Here is a 20,300-nt window from a genome sequence, read left to right as displayed (position 1 = left end):
AGTTTGGGGGAGAGCAGACAACGCCAACGGGAAAGGCTGCCGCGGGAAGTAAGGAAGACCCAAAGCTACGCGAGAAGCAAGCTGGAAAACTGGGAACCCGGGGGGTCGGGGCGCAAGCGCCGGGCAGGGACCCCCCGCCGGTCCCCGGGGACCCCCTCCGCGCCCGCTGCCCACCTTGGCCTCGAAGCAGATGCCGTGCTGGAAGGCGTCCTCGTTGTGCAGGGGGATGCGGAGGTCGTGCCGGTCATCCACCAGGTTGTACTTGGACTTGGCGGGCATGGCGGCCCCGCGGCGGCCGGGCTGCCCCTGCAGCGCGCCCGGCGCCGCCGCCGCGGAACCTCCGCCCCTCGCCGCCGGCCGGCCCCGGGGCGGGGACGCGCCGCCGCGGAGCGCGGAGGAAGGGCGGGGACGGGGGGTCTGTAAGCGCGGGTCTCCGCGCCCCCCCTCTTCCAGCGGGGAGGGAGGGGCGGGCGGGGAAGCGTTAAAAAATGCGGACCCGAAAGGGGCGCTGGGGAAGGCAGGGCTGACATCTAGTGCGCGGTGCCGGGTCTGCACCCCAGCCCCGCCGGAGTTTGGGAAAAAAGGGGGGGGGGAAAGAAAAAGCCTCGCAAGTGGTTACGGTGGCGGGGGCTGGCTCAGCCCGGGGGTGCGCTGAGCGCTGGGGGAACGCCGTGCCGCCTCCCCGGGGCACAGACGGCAGGTCCTCGGCTGGGAGCGGGGCCCGAGGAACGCATCCCTCCTTGGTGGTAGAGCCCGAGTGCTGCAAACGCTCAGGCCAGTGAACTCTGTATCCAAGTCTTTATATCAACACCAGACATGACGGAAATCAAGGGAGCTGGAGGTGAAAACTCTCCAGCTTGTGCTGAATGAAAGGCGAGTCTTTGTGACCAGACCCTACTATGCCCTACCTTATAAAAGCGCTGAAAACTGTGAATGTACTTCCCCCACCCCCTGAAAGCACGCCAGACTTGCTTTCCAGATGTGCAGGGACCTACTCATGTAGCTCTGACTGCAAGTCCAGACTGTTTCACCCCATATCCCCACCCTCAGGTAGGGCTCCATCCCTCTGTATTTTAACACCCACAGATGCTGCATGACAGCCGTGAAGCTCATCTCACTGCACCATGGCTGAAGAGCTCACACTGGCCTTCACACACGCCAGAGGCCCCACTTAGGCCAAGCCCTTCCCAGGGCAGACGTGTCCCCCCCACTCCAGAGGAGACCCACAGTTGCCAAAGCCCTTGCCTTGCTCTGCTTGCACGGCCCTACCTGCCAGAGCTTGTTTCCCTCTTTCCCTTGTGCGTCTCAGGTTTCTAAATGACTGCAATGCAAACAGCGGTGCTGGTTGTTGACCCTTCCCTGGGCAGAACAGATACAGGGCCATTGATTTTTCAGACTGAATCAATGCAGTTAAAGTTCCTTTGAGTTTATAATGCAGTTCAAAGCCATCCACAGCTGCAGCGTTTCAGCCACATCTGAAAAATTATTGTTTCCCCTCAAAGTGGAGTGGGCTTTCCACCATCCCCAGAGGCTCAGATAACAGGCTGGGCACAGACAATTCCACGACAAGCTGAGAAATCCCTGTGCTCAGTCATGCCCATGAGAGATGTACAGGAATGGCTGCTGTGCTGCCAGCTTCCCTGTGCCAGGCTCAGGGTGGGATCACACAGAGCTGTCAGCACTTAGACAAGTGGATCAAGGGATCATTTCCCACTGAAGAAAGCAAGATGCCAGCAAGCCCTGTGCTCTTGAAAACCTTTACTCCTTGTTTTGGAAGGGGGCAGAGGATCAGTGTGGTGCATTGCAGCAGCTTGGTAACTGCATTTGCAGAGATCCCTGGGCAAAAAGGGTGCAGAGAACTGAATGCCCACAAGGCACTTGAGCTCACTTAAGTCTGAGACAAACAGAAGCCAGTGGTGGGACAATCTTGAGCCTGGATCCGCTCTGTGGTATTCGAGTCTCTGGGTTCTTGCTGAAAGTTTCTGTTTACCTCTAGCAAAGGTTTAGCTGACAGCATTGAAGTCCCAGGTGCTGGGAATGATACAGCCACTGGAGAAGTCCCCTGGAGGTCTCTAGTCCAACCCCTGCTCCAAGCAGGGCAAGCTTCAAGATGAGAGCAGCAGCTCAGGGCTGTGTCTAGGTGAGTTGCAAGTATCCCCAGGGGCAGGGATCCCACAGCTTCTCTGGAGCCCTGTTCCTGTGCTAAATTTGATTAAAGACATGCAGCCAGCAAAGCCCCATGGATTTGGTGAAGAACTGAACTCCTGCGTGGGAGGGCTTGCAAGCACCTCTTCAGTGAATGGTGTCTTTGGGGAGGTTTTCCCCCAGACATGGGCGTTTGATGGGAAGCCTTCAGAGCCTAGCAAACAAGCAAGCTCCTCCCAGGCAGTCCCCGTGGGTTTGCCTGGCAGCGCTGGGGCTGCTCACAGACCCTGGTGAGTGGTGGATGCCCTGGGCAGCCCATGGCCTGTTCCTCTGGCCCCTGCCACAGTTACGGAGGCTGTTCTCACCGACTGCTGCAGCACCTAGGGCAAACCTGGAGACTGCTCTTCAAATACTGGGGTTGAACCGAAGGGTGAGCCTCACTCTGCAGTTGCTTCTGGACTTTCAGCTCAGTACTGCTGCAGCCTTGTGGGGGGGGAGCAGCTCTTCCTGCAACCTGTCTGTCCCAAACCCCTACTCCCCTATTGCCCCAAGTGTGATTTGGGTGGTACTTGCAGCACCAGGCAGTGCTCCAGACAAAGTCACACAGGCCCTGCAGGGAGTTTAGGATACCTGCGGCATTTCACGTGATTCCACCTTCCTGTTATATTACAAAAATTAACTGTGATCCCAGAAAAAGAGAGAGACAATGACGAGCTCTCCCTGTCCTTGCACTGTGCCTGCCAAACCACCACCTCTTCCCAGGCTTTTGATCCCAGGACATGGAGCCTAGTCCACCACCACCACCAGCAGGTACAGGAGATCCCCAGAGAACAGGGGGAGGATTGAACTCTCACACTCATGTTTGTCCTGCAAGTCCAGAACCTGTTTCCTCCCTTTCAAAATCAATAATTAGAAGCCCTGGAATGACACGTTGGAGTTGTGTAACAGGTTTGCTTGGTTTTGCAGTCCCGTCCGTTTCCGCCCCGTGCGAGGACGCGGTGGCTTGCCCGCGTTGGCACAACGGCCTAGGACAAAGGTCCCATTGCCACCCGGGCAGGAGGGGACCTCCCCGAAGCCAGGGAGACGTATTGTCGGGGATAGGGCGCGTGCAGTCTGGATTGAACCGCCAGGTCATTTCGAAGGACTTGTTAAGAGGAGGGGTTTGAGCAGCCTCCGGGGTGCAGGGCGGAGGGGGGCAGCGGGGCAGCCCCGCCGGGGGAAGGCGGCTGGGTCCCCGCTCCCCCCGGGAGCTCGGGGGTCCTGCTCAGCCCTCGCCCGGCGCGGGTTGCCGCTGCTCGCTGCGGGTTGTGGATTTATAAAGCTGGCCTGCCATCTCCTGGGAAGGCCGTGAAATGCAGCGCAGAAAGCCCAGGTCGGACCGGAGAGGCGATCGCCTTCCCCAGCTTTGCCCCTGCGCTGCAGCCCGGGCTTTCGGGGGCTTTCTGCCCTCGCTCCTGCCCCAGCACCCCAGGGAAACCGGTCCACGTCCCACCTGAGATTCACAGACTTCCTTTTTTCACCCTATGAAGTTGAGAAGATGTTCTTGCAACGCTTATGTGAAAGCCGGACAAAAAAAGCATGTCACCGCGTGCCCACTGCGGAGACCCCTCCAGACAGGGCCAGCAGCAGAGCCCGGGGCTCCACTACATCCTCCGGCAGCGGCTGCTGGGGCGCAGTGGGGAGAGCTGACTGTCACCCCGGCTGGCAGCACACTTGGGCATTGGTCTGCACCGAGCAACGTTCCCAAAAGCAAAGGGCCTGCAAGAGTTGGTCAAGAGTGTTTTAAGTTGGCCCATAATGGTTTCCAAAGCATCGCAAAGCTTTGGTAGGTTTCAGGACTAGAAGAGAGCTGATATTGTGCAAGTATTTTATAAAGGCAGTCTGGCCTGCAAGTGTCAGCATGCATTGTCTAGTCTTGCCCTTAAGAAAAAAAAAAGCACTATGGAAATACTGCAGTATTTCCAACAGAAAAGCATGTTTGTTACTGTAACGTCCACAGCCTGTAGCAGAAGCCACCTGTGATCCTTTATCTAGCCTGGGGAGACACGGGGAAATGTAAGGTTTGCAGAGCACTTTGTACATCAAACACAGATTGTGCCAGAATGGCAAAGCTGCAACTTTCCCCAAAACTCTTGTGCCGCACCATTGTGGGAGGAGAGGACAACCATCTGCAAACAAGGCAACGGCAAGCACGTGCCGCAGCCCCAGCGGGCCAGTATCGCCCTTCTCTTGCTGCTAGCACACTCAAAGCAAATAATCCAATGTACCAGTGGCCGATTACTCCATAGCCCTCATTGCACGTGTTGCTTCCACAGCAACAGTGCAGCACACTGGCTTTGGGGAAAATACGCTGTGCGCTGTTTGCGCTTGGGAGGCCCCTCCTCCAGAGAGCAATAATAAAAGGGCTTTTGGCCAGGTATGCAAATATTTTTTCATTGTGCTGGATGTGTGTGGGAATGAGAAACACAGTGGAGCACAGCTATGAGAGGAAACGAGCAGATGGCAGATTTTGCAGCTCTAAGCAATAAATTGTAAAGCAAATTGGCTCTTAGGCAGGTATTCAGATAGGAAAGGTAGGATCCGGCCCATAGCTGGGTGCTCCAGTTTGCTTTAATGTCTTTCCATGAAATCCTACAGCAGCAAATTCTATTAGGGTCACAGTCTTGCAACTGAAGGGTGCACTAGAGCACACACCTCTGTAACATCAAGGGCCAGTTGGCACAGAGCATCCCAAAGCTTGCTACCTCTGAACCCGTGGTGGGCTTGGGCAGAGAGTCACCTTGTCCCTCCAGTCACCTGCACGGTCCCAGGGAAGAAGGGCTAAGTAAGCTGCAGGTCAGCACAGTCAGCAGAGGCCTTTTCTGCCTAATAAAACCTGGTGATTAACATCTAAATAGCAAGGGCTGGGAAGGAAGCAAAAACTTCAGAAAGGGGAGGAAGGCAAGTCTGCTGGAATTAAGGTCAGGAACTTACTGGCATTTGCTGACATTTTATTCTGATGAGCTGGCAGAGCTCATTCTCATCAGGGACACATGTATGCATACATTTATTTATTTTAGAGGTGGGACTGGGAAAAATTTCAGAGCTGTTTTTTAAAAACACAAGCCCATCCTTGATATCCGCTGGGGTGCAGATGGACTGTTAATGGAACCACTTGAAAACTCAGATTTTGTCTTTGTAGACATTTTGATTCTTTGCACCACAATTTCCTTTCAATTTGCAATTATCCCAGGTTTTTGGAAGCTCTCCTCAAATCCCAAGTCTTGAAACATTTTTGTTTTGGAAAGACAAACACATGGTGCTTCTGAAATAAATACACTCCATGGAGTGGAGCAGGTGCTGGCTAAAATTAACATTCCTCCCTGCCAGCCTCAGCCAGTAAGTAAGCCATGAGAACCTGGAAGGTTTGGGGCACCCAGAGTCCCATTGCCACAGCAGGGAGCTGGTGGTAGCGGGAGCCCATGCCTGTGAGTCTCCCAAGGGCTCCACACATGGGAGCTACCCAGGACCAGCAGCCAGAGTACTCCCACAGCAGGCTGAAACAATGCCCACATCCACTGAACCTTTCCCAGCCACACAGGAGCCATCCCATACAGTATTCATCTTGTTCTAATCTCACTGGCCCATTGAAGTTCAACATGCCTAAATGGTGTTATAAGAAACACACACAGCATAAACACCCCTCTTAACCATCCTCAGCACAGTCAGTTGTAATAGTCATCAGTAAACTTATCAATAAATGTATTAACAGCTGCTCATTATAAGAATCAGTACTTACCTCCTCAATGTAAAGCATTTCCCATCAGCACAGCACCCCAGAGCTCAGCTCCTTCCCCAGCTCCCAGAACTTTTAGGCTGTACCTGGACACAGCTGGAAAACATCTGCAGCAAGCTGCTAAGGGCTGCACACAGGGCACTGCTCCACCAGCAAAACTCCCACCATCCTCCCAACACAGACCACCCCACTGTAAGGTGAGTCACATCCCCTTAAATCCCCACTTCCCCAGGTGCTCCCAATGAGTGAAAGAAGCTGCTCCATGCTGCCTGCCAGACCACGGAGGGGAAAAAAATAACGTGAAAGTGGAAGAAGCCAACAAGTGGGTTTGCTTCTGGGTGGCTGGCAGGTTCCCCTGCCCACACAAGGCTTGGGCTGCCCACAGCAATGGGGTTGGGAAGTGCTGAGGGCAGATGCCCAAGAGAAGGAGGGTGAGGACTTGAAGTGAGGAGGGAGCTGTGCTGGTGATCCCACGGCGGGGCGGCAGGGAGGGCTGCGGCAGCAAGCAGCTGCTCTGGGTGTGCAACACCGCAGGGTGCTGGGTCTGCGGGCTGTCAGTCTGAAATTCATTCATGGTTCATCATGGTGCTGTTCCCAAGCTAGAATCACTGCAGAAGGAAAGGCCTTGAGGTTGGTTGACTGGATGCAAGGGGATTTATACAGCAAGACTTTCCCTCTCCGCAGGAAGAGCCCGGGGCACGCGGGACTCCAGGCTAGCCTTGTCCCTATGATCCCAGTCCAGAGTGCGTGATTTTGGCCATAGCTTTTAAGTAGCACCAGAGACAAGAAGGAATCTGAAGGAATATGGCTTTTCTCAGCTCCTATAAGAAGGACCAAGGAAGAAGAGCATCTTCATTTGTGTGACAAACAAGTAGCCATATTCAAACGATATGTTAATTGCCATGTCTAGCTGTCAAGCTTCTTGTAGCAATCCCTCACTTGCGGCTGATAAATAAATACAATGCTTGGCATTCTTCGTTTGAGAATGCAGCTTATGATCTTCAGACATGTTATTGCTCAGTTCCCGAGTGCAAGACACCAAACTGAGGAGGAGCCGTTATCCTGGGTGCTCTCCCCTGTGAATCACTGCAGCTAATTGGAACTACCTTTGATATGTTTGTAATTTGCCAAGGTTTATTTGCTGTATAATCAGACACATGGTCCCTTCCTTTAATTGCCTTGTAAACTGCCAGAATGATTAATTCTGACACAAGCTTGCATTTATCTGGGGATTGACGTGTGGTGACTTACGAGGGTGGTGAGGCGAGGGCTGGGACACCCCTGTCCAGCCCACCAGGTTGGGGGAGCATCTCTCCTGCTAGGTGCAAGTGGTTGGACCTCACCCTTGATAAACGTGTGGGCATGCACCCCTTTCCCCGTGCCCAAAACCACAGCACCAGCCACATCTGTGCCTGTGCAGTAGCTGTGCTCCTGGGCTGGTGCCTGCTGATGGGTGCAGCGTTCCCAGAAACACTCCCTGCACCCAGCCCAGTCCACGGCAAACGTCTCCCTCAGCGCTCACATACACCCTCGGGGACACGTGCTGGTCCCTACCCTCACCTGGAAAACCTCCCCCAGCTCTGCCCCTCTCCACAGCTGTCTTCCCACAGCCTGTCAATAGGCGACGGCCTGCGAAGGCAATATTTCACTCTCACTCCCACATATTTTATGTGCTAATGCCATAACTCTGATATATTCTCCTAAGGGACCTCTCATATCTGGTCAACTTTCTTGCCTGGAGATGTATTCATATGAAAAAAATAATATATACATCAGCCCCCAAATCCCAGTGACTGCAAATGTCCAGGGAAGAATTAAAGCAGCACAGCTGCCATCATTACGGAATTTACATAATGTCACCGTGGCTGGACACTGGTGGAAGGAGGGACGAGCAGCTCAGGTGGGTGCCTGGGTGCTTGGCTGCTTGCTGCTGCCGGGACGGATGGACAGACGGATGGAAGGAGGTGCGGGGAGCAGTGTGCCCGGAGCCAGCCCAGCCGGCTCCTTGGTGGGGCACTGGGGAGAGGGGTGGGGGATGCCCAGAGTCCCCCCCCGCACTCACCCGCTGCCTGCTGGGGCCAGAGTATGGCTGGTCCCCAGCGTCGCCAGTGCCACCAGAGAGAGGTGGCAGGCCTGCACGCCGAGGGACCAGGGCCACGGGAGATGTGGAAGTGTGCTGGGCATGCCAGCGGGGTGACAGCAAATGGGCAAGCGGGGGGCATGGGGCTGTGGCTGCAGGCTGCATGATGGGGACAGGGGGGTGACCAAGCCTCGCAGGAGGAGCTGGGAGTTTGGATCCAGAGGGAACCATTTCCACAGCCTCAGCTGAAAGCAGCATCCAGGGGAGGGTCGTCTGTCCAAACACATGGGGCACAGGATTTGCCCTGGGCTGTGAGCAAGTGCCTGGAGTTGTGCAGGACTGGGTGTGGGGGAACATGCCGACGTCCTCTGGGCACCTGAGGATGCGCTTCCCTGCAGGAGACTTTGGTGCTGGTGGAAGAGCAGAGAGGTCAGTGCGGGTGTTCAGCAGAAAGAAAGCTCTTGAGATTGTCCTTCTCTTGCCTTATCTCTGTTTCGAGGACCAGGTTATTTTGGAAACATGCTGTAAGTGGAAAAAAGCCCACAAAGGAAAGAAGGCAAGGTGGGTAAGAGGGTGGGTGTGGGTGCTCAGCGGGAGAGCAGCAGCTAAGCATTGGAGCCCTTGGGTCCCCCCTCGATTTTCTCTTTCTGCTCCTTTTGGGGCCTGATTAGGCATCAGCTGAACCCTGCTGTAGCTAGCTCAGCCCCCTCCCAGCGCTGGGGGAGAAATTAAAGAGGACTTTGTTTCCAAACAATTTCAAATGCATAGTTTGAGAATCCGTAATTTAAACTCAAATCCTCCTTCTGTTAGCAGTGATGGATGGCTTTTTCCTACTGCTTTGAGAGCCCTTGGATCCTGCACTGCAGGTGCCTTCCTGATTGATGGCTTGCCTCTTCATGCGATGGGAAACAAACAGCCCGGTTCTAATTACCACACTCTTGTTAGGATAGTTTCCTATATTGCTTCCATCTTATTACCAGGGCTCCCCACTCTGCCTTTGTACAGCTGACCTGTGTTTTATGGGTAACCTTGGCATGGATTCAAATAATGTCTGTTGCACTCATTTTGCTGGCATGTAAGTTCATGTGCACCATAGATGGATGACACGCTAGAAATTGTGGTTTTTTCTGAGTGGCTCAGTCAGTGAGGGGAGTCAAGATGTGGGGATGGGGATCAGGAGGAAGGAGAAAAGCCAGTGCCAGTGGTATTTGCCCGCCTCCGATGAGCACTGGCAGAAAAGAGAGAGGGATGGATGGGGCCACACAAGGGGCTAAAAATAAATGTTCTTCATCCTAAAGAGAATCTTGCTGGTTCAACTCTTTCCCATTCTTTCCTGTGTGAGTGGTTAATTCTCCTTGGGAGCCCATTCACTCAGCAGATGTTGCTTTTCTTTGTGTGATTAGCCTGAAATCAATGGAAAATAATCCTATCTTTTAACAAATATTTGAGCATACGATTCCAGTGCTACAAGGTGCTTCAGCAGCCCGAACAGATGCTGAAATTACTGTCTGTAAGAAAAGTGCACACGGACATATTTGTGCTTTTAAAATAGCATTGCCCGAGTTTACGAGCTGATGGGGGAAAAATGCCTGTTCACAGCTGCAGAGCTGGGGCTGGTTTGGGCTTCCCGGCACAAGGACAGTGACATCCCAGAGCAAGTCCGGTGAGGCCGCTGCGGTGGCCAGGGCAAGAGCATGGGCTGTAGGAGTAGAAGCCAAGAGCTGCATTAGTTCAGCCCAGGGAAGGGGAACCCTCCGAAAAGCCTCCACCCCTGTGCTTCCCATTTGGCCCGGGCTGCGGAGCTCAGCCCTGTGTTCACCATTGCAGCCACTTGGCTCGTCCTGGCCATGCGGCAAATGCTGCCGGCAGCGATGCTACCAGCAGAAATGCCAAACCCTGACCCTCGCAGTCCCCAGCGATGCCCACCAGCTGAGGGTTTCTGGCTCACACTGACATCTTGAAATGGGCTTGTCAGCTACGTTTTAATTCACCTAATGTGTCTTTTACTGATAACTTTTAAAATCAGACTGTCACGCCATCCGGACTCAAATGCCAGCAAAGCCCAAGGATTTCACATCTGTGCCGTTACCTTTACCAGCCAAAGTCATAATCTTATCATAGAGCAAAATCAGAATTACCTGATGAGCACCGAGTCCCTGTAAAAGCCAGAGGATGGGGGTGAATTATCTTCCTACTGCTTGATCTAAAATCACTGAATCCCAGTAAGCTTGCCCTTTATTTGCTGCTGTGAGTTACGAGGGATGCTATCCCCCAGCCCTGGCCCGGTCCAGCCCTCCGCCAAGTCCTTTACGGGCCTTCAGTCAACATGCATATCTGGATCATGCTCTGATGCCCGCCTGTTCTTGCCTCCCTCTCATGCGATGGGGGAAAATATACTTATTTCTGATCACCCGCCAGGGCTTGTGCTCAGCAGCCTGGGGCAACCTCCTGGCACGGGAATGCCTGTGTCACCGCTCTGCGTGGAGCCCAGACCTCGAGCCACCAGCAGTCACATCCTCCTACTTGTTCAGGTGATAATTTTCCCCACCAAGAAAACCTTTGGGTCACACAACGACTAGTTTTATTTCACCTAATTTGCAGTCAATGCCCTTTCATATTTCGAAGTCACTTCTTGTGTACTGAGGGGAGAGAAGAGAATAGCCCATGAGAGCTTGCTTGAAGGTGGTGTCTCTAATCTTCCTCTCAGACATGAAAATGCAAATCCTTTCCAAATGGCATGAGATCATTGAATCCAGCAATGTATTTGTATGGAAAATTTATTATCAGCCCCTGAAATCATTGCCCTGCCTCAGTGCAGCACTGGAGTGCTCTCTGCTGTGGTGGCTCCGAATTGGCATCTCCCCACCCGCTGAAACCTGGTTGGGCACAGGGCGCTGGCGCTGCCCGGGGCTCCATGCGGGCTCACCTGAGCAGCTGGACCGGCCCTGCCTGGCGTGGGGATGCTGACACCAGCCAACACCAACCCTGAAAAACTTCTCTCCCTTGCCCAGATCCCAAGATTGTTTAAAGGAGCAAGGCGCTCTGCCTGGCTCTGCTGCACTGCGAGCCAGCAATGAGCCGCCTCTGGGCTGGCCCAGCGCCCGTTCCCTCCAGCTCCGGGGGGGAGCTGGGGACAGCCCCCGCAGATGGGGAGACATGAAACCCGTTAATCATCTCCCCGGTGCTGTGCTGTTGCATGAAATTGGATTTAACACCATTAGCTGAGCGGCTCCTGAGCGGCTCCTTGACTCCTGCCGAAACCGCTTTCCCACTGCAAAGCTGATTAACAGAGTGCATCCACAGTATTCAATTAACCTAATGAACCCTGACGATAAAATTAGAGTCCGCTTAATTCCTAGTCCCCCACCGTGGTGTGCAGGTGAAACAGCTCGCGGTGCCACAACAACCCACAGCTGCTTTGCAGTGGTTGCCAGGGTCCGGCACCTGGGCTGGGGGCTCCTGCGCAGCCCTGGGCTGCCCCGACTGAATCAGCCTCTTTGCCCGCTGCACTTGTAAAGCTCTTCACAACCCCAAAAGAGAGAATTGGAGATAACGGATCAACAGCTCGCATCTGAGCAATTAACCAGTCCTCGCACCCCGGGGGGCTGGAGCGCCTGCTGCTTCTGCAAAGGACCCCAGGTCCCACCTTTAGGCATTTCTCCTCATGGGAAAGGAAAGGATAATAAATTAAAGGCTCGGGGCCCCTGGCAGAGTCTGTGATCTCCGGTTGTGCTGCCCTGGATGTCACAGACGCTGGAGCCCGTAGGGAGGAGGAAGGCGATGGACGGGGCGAGGAGGTGGGTACCTGTGCAGTGCACCTGGCCGGGCTCTCCGGGGCTGGCACGGCCCTGCCCGATGCGCGCTCCTGCCGTAGATGGCAGCAGCCGGCTGGATTGGTGCCACCAGCCCAGCCGGAGCTCATCCTTCCTCTGCAATTGCTCCAGACATTTGGAAGGAGACGGTTGAAGCAGAGAGGTTTTGTCCTGGTATAAACAGAGCGCTGTCTTAATGAGAGCTCCATAGCGGAGCATGGGCTGCCCCTCTGCCGCTTTCGGGACGACTGGGGAGGAGAACTGCCAAGCACGCCACGCAGGTACAGGGAGCCCACAGGTGACATAACTTCTCCAGCACTTGACGTTTTCTGATTGCGGCTGCGTTTTTCTCTGTGTGAAGATGGATTGTCGCTCGGCCAGAAATGCTGGGCTTGAGGGAGGAATCATTGGGCGAGCTTCTCTGGCCGCTGCTCTGCAGATCGTATTAATCCCTTCTGGCCCTAAAGCTTATGAATCTATAAACTAGATAATTACTAAAATAGCTATGCCATTTCCCTGTGACATAGCAATAATTTAAAATGTATTTTAATAATATATACAGAATGTAAAAGAGAAATGTCCCGGGGAAACAGAAATGCCAAAGAGCATCAATTCTGCCACTTGCAGCAAATCAAATGGCTTTTTGTGATAGAAGTGCTGTTTTGGGGAAAAGGAGAAAAAGCCCCTCTTCCCCCCACCCCGGGTTCCCAGGAGCCCTCTTCCCTGACCCGAATTACATCCACCTCTCCACTAACCCCTACACCTTGCAACCTGCTCGGTAGCCAGGTGCGTGGTGAGAAGTGACAGTACAAGCACGGGTGTAGCATCAGGTAGTGGTGTAAGGGAAAGCTGCCTTTCCTCACTGAAAGTTGATGATTCCCTTCGTGCCCAGCTTCTAGAGTCCAGACCCCTTGCAGCCTTCTTGGGTGCAACAACTCAGCGGCGGAATTTAAGGGGCCTTTTAGGGGAATTTTAGGAGCCTCATCCTACACTTGCTGTGTGCTTGGTCTTCCTCAGGCTGCTCCTTTCAGAGAAACAGATCCAAAACACACTGGAGAAAAACTCTTCTGAGCCCAGAATTAAGAAGAAATGTGATGCACTTATTCCTGGAGACTTTGAGTTGCAGAAACGTGACCCTAGAGTAAGAATTTGTGGGAGCAGTTTCTCGGCTGGATTTCAGTATGCCTTTAAAGTCTCAGGGTTTGGGATTGGGGCAGTGAAATTGGGGAGAAACAATAGTTCAGCTGCCCAAGCTGTTTACAACTGCAAGATGATAGGTATGGGAAAAAAGTGAAAAAATAAAGTAAATGAGAGAATAAGTAAGATTTTTCTCAATTTTGAACTTGTAATAACCTATACTGTTGCTTGTCTTGCAGATAAGCAAATGACAGATACTCCAGATCCGCCCAGATGGAGTTATTTAGTATGCCTTCAACATGGGGAGAAATGGAAATGAAGCCTAATAAGGCTCCTGAACTCTTTCTTTACTACCCTCAGAGACAACTGAAAGGCATTTAATTTCCTGCAACCCAAGAGCATAAACTGCACTCAGACACTTTATAAAACCCATCAGGCATCTTTCTGAAAGATTAAATAAGTAGGACAACATTTTCAAGAAGCCAAATTGGAGCTGCATGAGCAAACTGCCTGGCCAGAGCTGCGCCATGCCTCTGCCTGCTCCGATTTCTGCCCCGCTGCATGGCTCTTCTCTCGCTGTCAGCGAAGCAGAAATGAGCATTCGACGGCATCAGCCATCCCCCCGCGCAGCGGCGGTGCCCTGTCCCTGCCTGTCGCCTGGCAGCAGAGGTGCGGGGCTTGTTTTGCCACCTGCACATCCCCTTCTAAGAGGTCAGAGCTCCCTGTGCATCACGCCTGGTGCCCGGCACAGGCGGAGGACGAGCTGCGGAGGTTGCTGTCTTTCCTGTCCTTCTGGGGGGGGATGCTGAGGTCTGGTCCCTCTCCCAGAGTTGCTCAGCAAGATGGAGAAAGTTCGAGGGGTCTGTCTGCCAGAGAAGCCCCCGCAGCTAACGCAGTGAGCATGCAGGGTGCTGCGTGCCCAGCCATGGGTGCTGAGCCCTGCGTGCGGGGCGAGGGACCGGCAGCCCTCCCTCGGAGACGCCGCTGCTTTCACCACTGCATGGCTCCTGCAGTGTGTGGGAAGCTTGGCAAGCCATCGCCCAGGGCAAGGTTATCTTTAGGATGGTTTTCGTTTAAGCAGAGGGAAGGTGGTCGGATTTGCAAGCACGCTGTCTTGCCCATGGGAGCGGTGTCAGATTATGGCTCTAAGTGGAGGATGGAAAAGCAATTCTACCTGCGGGCTGTATGGCATGGGGAGGGGGCTCTGCTGATGGGCAGCATGGAGGGAACCACGGTGCTAGGGTAAGAATAAGCAAGAATTAAGAATCATAAGCTCTGACCCGGGTGCACAGAGCTGTGCAGGGACGATGGGGGCACCCCCTTCCACGTTATCTTCCTCTCCTGCTGGATTAGTATAATTCAGAGAAGGGGAACAGGCCAGGGAAAGTCTGCTTCCCATGTTCAGGTGAGAAATAGGGATCGCTTGGCTGCCCCCGCACCCGGGAAAGCGGGTCCCAGAAGACTTCCAGGTGCTCTTCTCTTGCAAGCAAGAGCCACGCGATTTGGGCAGCTCTGCTTCTTTGCCATATGCCTTAATCTTGCAGCAAAGGAACTCAGAGAGCAAACTACCGGTGTTAAAGGGAGAGCCCAGTTACAGGAAGAGCTCCCAGTGCCTTGGGAAAGAGCTGTGGGCAGGGGAAGGGATGATGTGACTGCGCACTGTTGGCTCAGGCATCCGGGTCTGCACTCTTCAAACTCTTTGCCACGGGCAATAAAACCTTAAAAGTGCAGGAAAGGTTCCCGTGTGTGCTGTTTTCTGTCCTGCACCCTGGAGCAAGGGGGACAGCATGTTCAGGGAGCATTGCAGGGGGAAGGGGCCGGATCCTGCATGTGGACGAACAGCTCGTTTCTGCGCAGGAGGCAGAATTTCTGTATCAGACACGGAAGTTGGAAAGAGCCCAAAATCTGCAGCTGTGTTGAGCAAATTGGATCGTTATATTAGAAACCGAACAGGAGGAATCTGTGAATGAGAGCAGCTTGATGGTAGCTATTTTTCATCTGAAGAGGGATTCAACAAGGCGAACCCATCTCCCACTGTTACCTTGGCCACAAGATGACAGAGATGACAGTTTGATATTCACTCCTATCATATCTCCTGCTATCAATGCAAATAGCCCGTCAGGCTTCTCCCACCCCTGCCTGCTTCTCCGGCTGACGCAGTCCTGCTGGGAGCACACAGAGCACCCAAGCCCCAGAAGTCTGGAGAGCAGAAGGGCTGAGGCACAAACCAAGGCGAGACATGTCGGTGGCAGGAGCCCTCCACGCCCTAATGCACTGCCCAAAAGCCCTGCACCGGGGCCAGGAGGGAAGGGTGGCTGCAGGGCACGGGCACCCAGAGCCAGGCGTCCTGGCAGACGAATGCCAGGTTTGGTGCTGCTGGAAGGGGATGTCACAGACCCACCTGGTTGTGGGTCCCCAGGACCCACCCTTGGGTGCTCACTGTGCTCTCTGAATGCAGTGGTGAGGGCTGGAGCAGGGAGCGAAAGGGCATGGGCTATCCTGGCTGCCAGACTGCAGGGTTGGGCTCTTGCCCATGCCCCATAGCTTTATTTAGGAGAGAAGCAGCCTGCAGCTCCACAGGGGAATTAGCTACCGGCACAGTGAGCTGTGACTCTACTTCCAGTCCCTTTCCTAGGGGAAAACTCAGCCCCTTGCTTTGCTGGCAGCTTGAAATGGGAAATAGGCTCTTCTGCAGGATGCACGTGATTGTGCCTGGCTAAAAACCCCAGCAGCCAGCAGCATCCAGGGCACAATCCAAGACTGAGCAGGGGCTGCAGCTTGCAGGGAGGGTTCAACGGGGAGCTGTGCTGCCTGTGGTCGTCAGCTCCCGGGGATGGCAGCGCTCCCGGCCTCGAGCATCAGCTGCAGAGGTCAGCCCGCCTGCAAAGGTGCTGGGGGGTCCTCTCACCTTCACCGGCACAGGCCTGCCTGGAACAGGCTCCCGTGCCTGTTGCAGCACACTTGGCAAGGGGAGTTTAAGTTAAATGTCAGCTGTGATTTGGCATTTTATCTCTAAGTGGAGGTGAGTGACCTTTCTGGCTGCGGTCGGCGCGTGTTCCCGTCCCACGGAGGCAGGCGCAGGCGGCTGGGGGAGGAGGCGCTGGGCCACGCACAGATTTTTGGCAGGAACAGCATTCATTCTTTGCTGTTTGCTGTTTCTTTGCTGCCCTTGAGTCATCGTTAAATTTGTCAAGTATGATATACAACTGTGTCAACAAGTGGGATCCAAGCTGCTGGTCCACACCGCAGGGAGGAAGAGGGGGAATAGCTCCTGAGACGCGATACGAACTGGAAGGCTTGAAGAGAAAAGTGCAGCTACTCTCCTAAGCCACAAGCTTGCCTAGTCAGGTGTTGCTGTAATTGCTCTGCAGTTCCCAGGGTCTGACATTGCCCCTGGACATTTCTCTCACCATTCAAATGTGGCTGAGTCTGTCTGACAGGGTTGAAATTCAGACTACGGTTCATGGGGGTTCAGTATCTTCAGCTTGTTTCTGCAGCGTGCCAAGAAGCAAGGTGCTTGTCTCCCCAAAGATGCCACGGTCCTTCCCTTGCAGGGAAGGCTTTGCATGTCAAACCCTAGCATCACCCAAGTTTGCTGTTTGGTCCCTAGTCCAGCCCCTGGCTCAGGGCAGGACTCTTACCAGTGCTAGATCTGGCCCTGATGGTCTTAGTAGCCTTTGATTTCTCCATGTCTCTCCTAAAATGGGGGCAGGGACCCAAACTGGGCTCTATTGCAGGTGCAGCCTTGCCAGCACCAAGCAGAGGGGAGTAATAACTCCCCTCCATCTCCTGGCCTCGTTCCTCCTAAAGTAGCCCAGGATGTGGTTGCCTTCTCTTGCGGTGTGTCTGCAGACCAGCATGCCCGTGGGCCTGTTTCTGAGGCGGAGGACACAAATCCATCTCCTCCCTGCGGTGGCAGAGAGCTGGCCACCCACCACAGGATCACCCACCCTGGAGCACATGCTCCGGCTTGCAGTGGATGGAGCCGGATCAATGCACGAAGGAGATGGCTGAGCTTCTGCATCACCCCGATCAAATCAAACACCCTCTCCTTTGCAAAGCACTGAAGGGTTCGGCAAGCCAAGCCAAGCCAAGGAAAGACATGATTCGCTTCTATTTAACATCACAGGTCAGTGCCTGCAGAGCCCTTCTGCTCCGTTGGAAACGTTGCAGAGCCCTTCAGCTGGCACCAGGCACCGCCTTCTCATGGCAACAGGCTCTGCTCCTCAGGTGCTTTGCTGCCTGCTGTGTCCTGACTCCGAGCAGAGGACTGTGGCAATTCCTGTTCAGAAATTCCCACTGTAATGCTTGTCTGAGTTCGGGTGGGGAAGGACACGTCGTCAGTCCCTGGAGACCTTCGGAAGTGGTATTGGGGATGCATGACGTTTTCCTTCTGCTTTATCGCTGGAGCAATCCGGACAGGCAGCAGTTGTCTGTTGGAGCAAAATATCGCTGCCACCACGTAGTTGCATGTAGCTGATGTTTATTTCCCCATGAAGAGAATTACTGTAACCACTGACAAATCTGTAATCGCCAATAAAAAGCAGCAATGGAAGTAACTGCAAACTGGAGGGATGCATCCCATTGGCATGAAATGCATCCATGAAAACAGCCATTCTCCCTCTTTTACCTTCAGTAGGTAAAGAAAATTGCCATGCATTTGTACTGTGGCGTCTCACACCCAGCTGGGTCATCTTACCATCCGAATGGCCTGGGGAGCATGTCATGCCAGGTCTGAGGCGATGGAAAAATCCCTTCTCTACTTCCCTGTAAAATTTCTGCGTGACGAGTGGGTTCTGCTCCTCATTAGGGGCTATTCACATGCAAGTCAACTGTGGTTGAGCTGATTTAAGTGTATCATCGTGACAATAAAACCTGCTGGTGAAAAAAATTACCTAAATGAGAAATCCTCAGAAGGGTTGGAGTGGTCGTCCTTGCAGCTCTGCAGAAGAAACTCTTACAGCGGAGCATGGGCGTCTGCTCGGCAAAGGAAGATGTTTGCTGAAGTCGGGGGCTGCTGCATCGGGGAGGGTTTTGAAGCTGCAGGGAGAGCCTGCTTGCAGAGGAGTCCCACTGCCGTGCCCCCCTTTCACATGTGGAAGGGCTTATAAATATTCTGATTCCCACGGCTCGACAAATAGCACGCGCTGCGGTTGCTCTGCAAAGGGCTATATCTAAGCAGGAATTCCCCATTCATCTCCCTTCCTTCGGCATTCTGCTCCTCCTGCTGCAAACACAGCCTATTGCTGTTATTATTGCTATTGCTGTTATTATTATTATTACATATCACTTTTTAATTGCCTGGTAAATTTGTGGTAGCGTGAAAAAAAAACAAAGGAGGACGTGTAATTTGAAATGCTAAAGAGAGCAAGAGTGAAGACAGGGAAAATGCAGCACATCTAGTAGGATTATTGAAGAGGTGATGAGGACATTCTTAACCTTAATTATTTCAAATCAACTCATTTTGTAGAGTGTGTAGGTTTATGAATCAGATGAAATGTAAATTGATTCATAATTTCCTTTAATTTTCTGATCTTTGGAGAATTTAAATCCTTATTAACATAACCTGTACCAACCAGTTACTAAGAGACAGGAGAAAATCAGCATGGGCGAAGCTGGGAGGCTGGCATTTTAATACGCTCGAGCCCACCTGCTGCGTGGAGGTTGTGATTGGGACTCATCAGCGCGGGGCTGCTCCTGGCCCCCCCGAGCACCCGGCTGCTGCTGCCTCCCCCGGCACTCCCGGTCTGGGAAACGGAGGGCTCGGGGAAGAGCAAGATGGGCACGGGTAGAGGGCACGGTCCGAATTTGCTCCTGCTGCTCCACGGAAATAAAAGCAACTCGAGAACTAGTAGAAAAGTTAATATTATCCATCACAGAGGTGGAGATCAGCTGCCCAGTCCCCTCCGGGCAGCCTCAACTTGCTTTTTGCAAGTATTTTTCCTTCCAGCACCTTTCATTTTTGTGATGAAAAAAATCATCATCATTTGCTCTCTTGAAATTACCCTTCCGGTACCTGTTTTCTGCTACCCAAAATTGCAGGTTAAAGGGAATGTATGAGTCAACCGTGCTGTGCAGTGCTGGAAAAAAACGGTCTCGCTGTAAGTCCCGGTACATAAGGATTGCACAGAAATTTCTTCTTGCCCTCTGCCGCTGGACGTCCTGAGCCAGTCGGTGATGCAAAAGCGACGCAGTGTCCCCCAGGTACCAGCTCCCTGCCGTGGCAGGCTGCACAGGGGTGCGCAAGCCTCCACAGCACTGTACGAATGTAAGACAGGCATTTGTCATTTCCAGTTTCAAAGAGAAAGCTTTCCTTTAGGAAATAAGCAAATACATGAATTACCAGCTACAGGGAAAAAGAATAATCAGGCCTGCTGGATCGCAAGAATAAGGATGTCTATAAGCCAAATTGCTTTCTTGCTCTTTTTATTTGTATTGAGCCTGTGCTGCAGCTTTTTCCTTTGTTGTGCACCTGGAGGCTGAGGGGGGACGTGGGTGGAGGTTTGGGGACAGTATGTTCGTGCCCTTCTTCAGCGCAAGGCACCGGCAAGCTGCGCTGCGGCGGTCCGGGCTGACCTTGCTTGCAAGTTCCTTTGGGCAGTGACAAACGCCTTCCTTCGGAGACTGCTCTTATTTCAGGTTGGACAGAAATCAAACGTAAAAAGCACACGAGACAGCTGGCCGTGTGGGAAGCTGGCTCCGAGCGCTCTCGCTCTGCGACGGGAACACTTCATTACCATTTCCACTTGTCCTGCATGTTGTCCTCCTTGAGTCAGCCGTACTGTGGGTTGCGCAGCTCAGGCATCTCCGCCGCTGCCAGCGCCAGGGATGGCCGGCGCACGGAGTTCGGCGGGGATGCATGCAGCCGCCTGAACAAGTCACTGTGAAGCCCTTCATTCAGCGGCCGTGTCGGACCCTGCAGCCTGCGGTGGGAACGGGGAGATGTGAGGAGGCAGCAGCAAAGTTGCTCCCAGCCTGGGCAGATGTTGGCAAAGCAAAACACAACCCAACCAGAAATATTTCAAGGTGGCATTTACTGTTTGCACTCCCGGCTGCAGTCTCATTGCTGTTCCCAGCAGGCAGGGTTTATTTTTTCCTTGCGAGAGTGCCAAGGCAGGAGAGATGCACATGCCCCATGCGGGAAATGCAGTTTGTGGTGAAAGAGCTGCACAGGTACGTTCTTGCTGGTGTATTAAATGCACTGAGTAAAACAGCAGGTCATGGTAATATTAATCCAATAAAGCAAAATCAATAGTGGAATTCAGTTCAGGAGGGAGGGATTTCATGGCTGCCTCTCGCAAGTGCAAACACACATTATGTCATCAGCAGAGCGGTAAATCAGCATTTCTGA

General features: G+C 53.3%; 1 protein-coding gene across 6 annotated transcripts in view; it reads right to left on the bottom strand.

Moving 5' to 3' along the window:
- Positions 1 to 306, bottom strand: part of NOS1AP (nitric oxide synthase 1 adaptor protein) — a 42,397-nt gene extending 42,091 nt beyond the window's left edge. For all 6 annotated transcript variants that reach the window (XM_059821632.1, XM_059821629.1, XM_059821633.1 and 3 more), the window contains exon 1: positions 175 to 306. In XM_059821632.1, coding sequence (XP_059677615.1) covers positions 175 to 279 — 105 coding nt within the window. In that variant the 5' untranslated portion in view covers positions 280 to 306. The remainder of the gene's footprint in view (positions 1 to 174) is intronic.
- Between the last annotated feature and the right edge of the window lie 19,994 nt (positions 307 to 20,300).

The sequence above is a fragment of the Gavia stellata genome, chromosome 10, assembly GCF_030936135.1.
Source record: "Gavia stellata isolate bGavSte3 chromosome 10, bGavSte3.hap2, whole genome shotgun sequence".
In the NCBI taxonomy this organism is placed as follows: Eukaryota; Metazoa; Chordata; class Aves; order Gaviiformes; family Gaviidae; genus Gavia; species Gavia stellata.
This window is presented reverse-complemented; position numbering and strand designations above follow the sequence as displayed.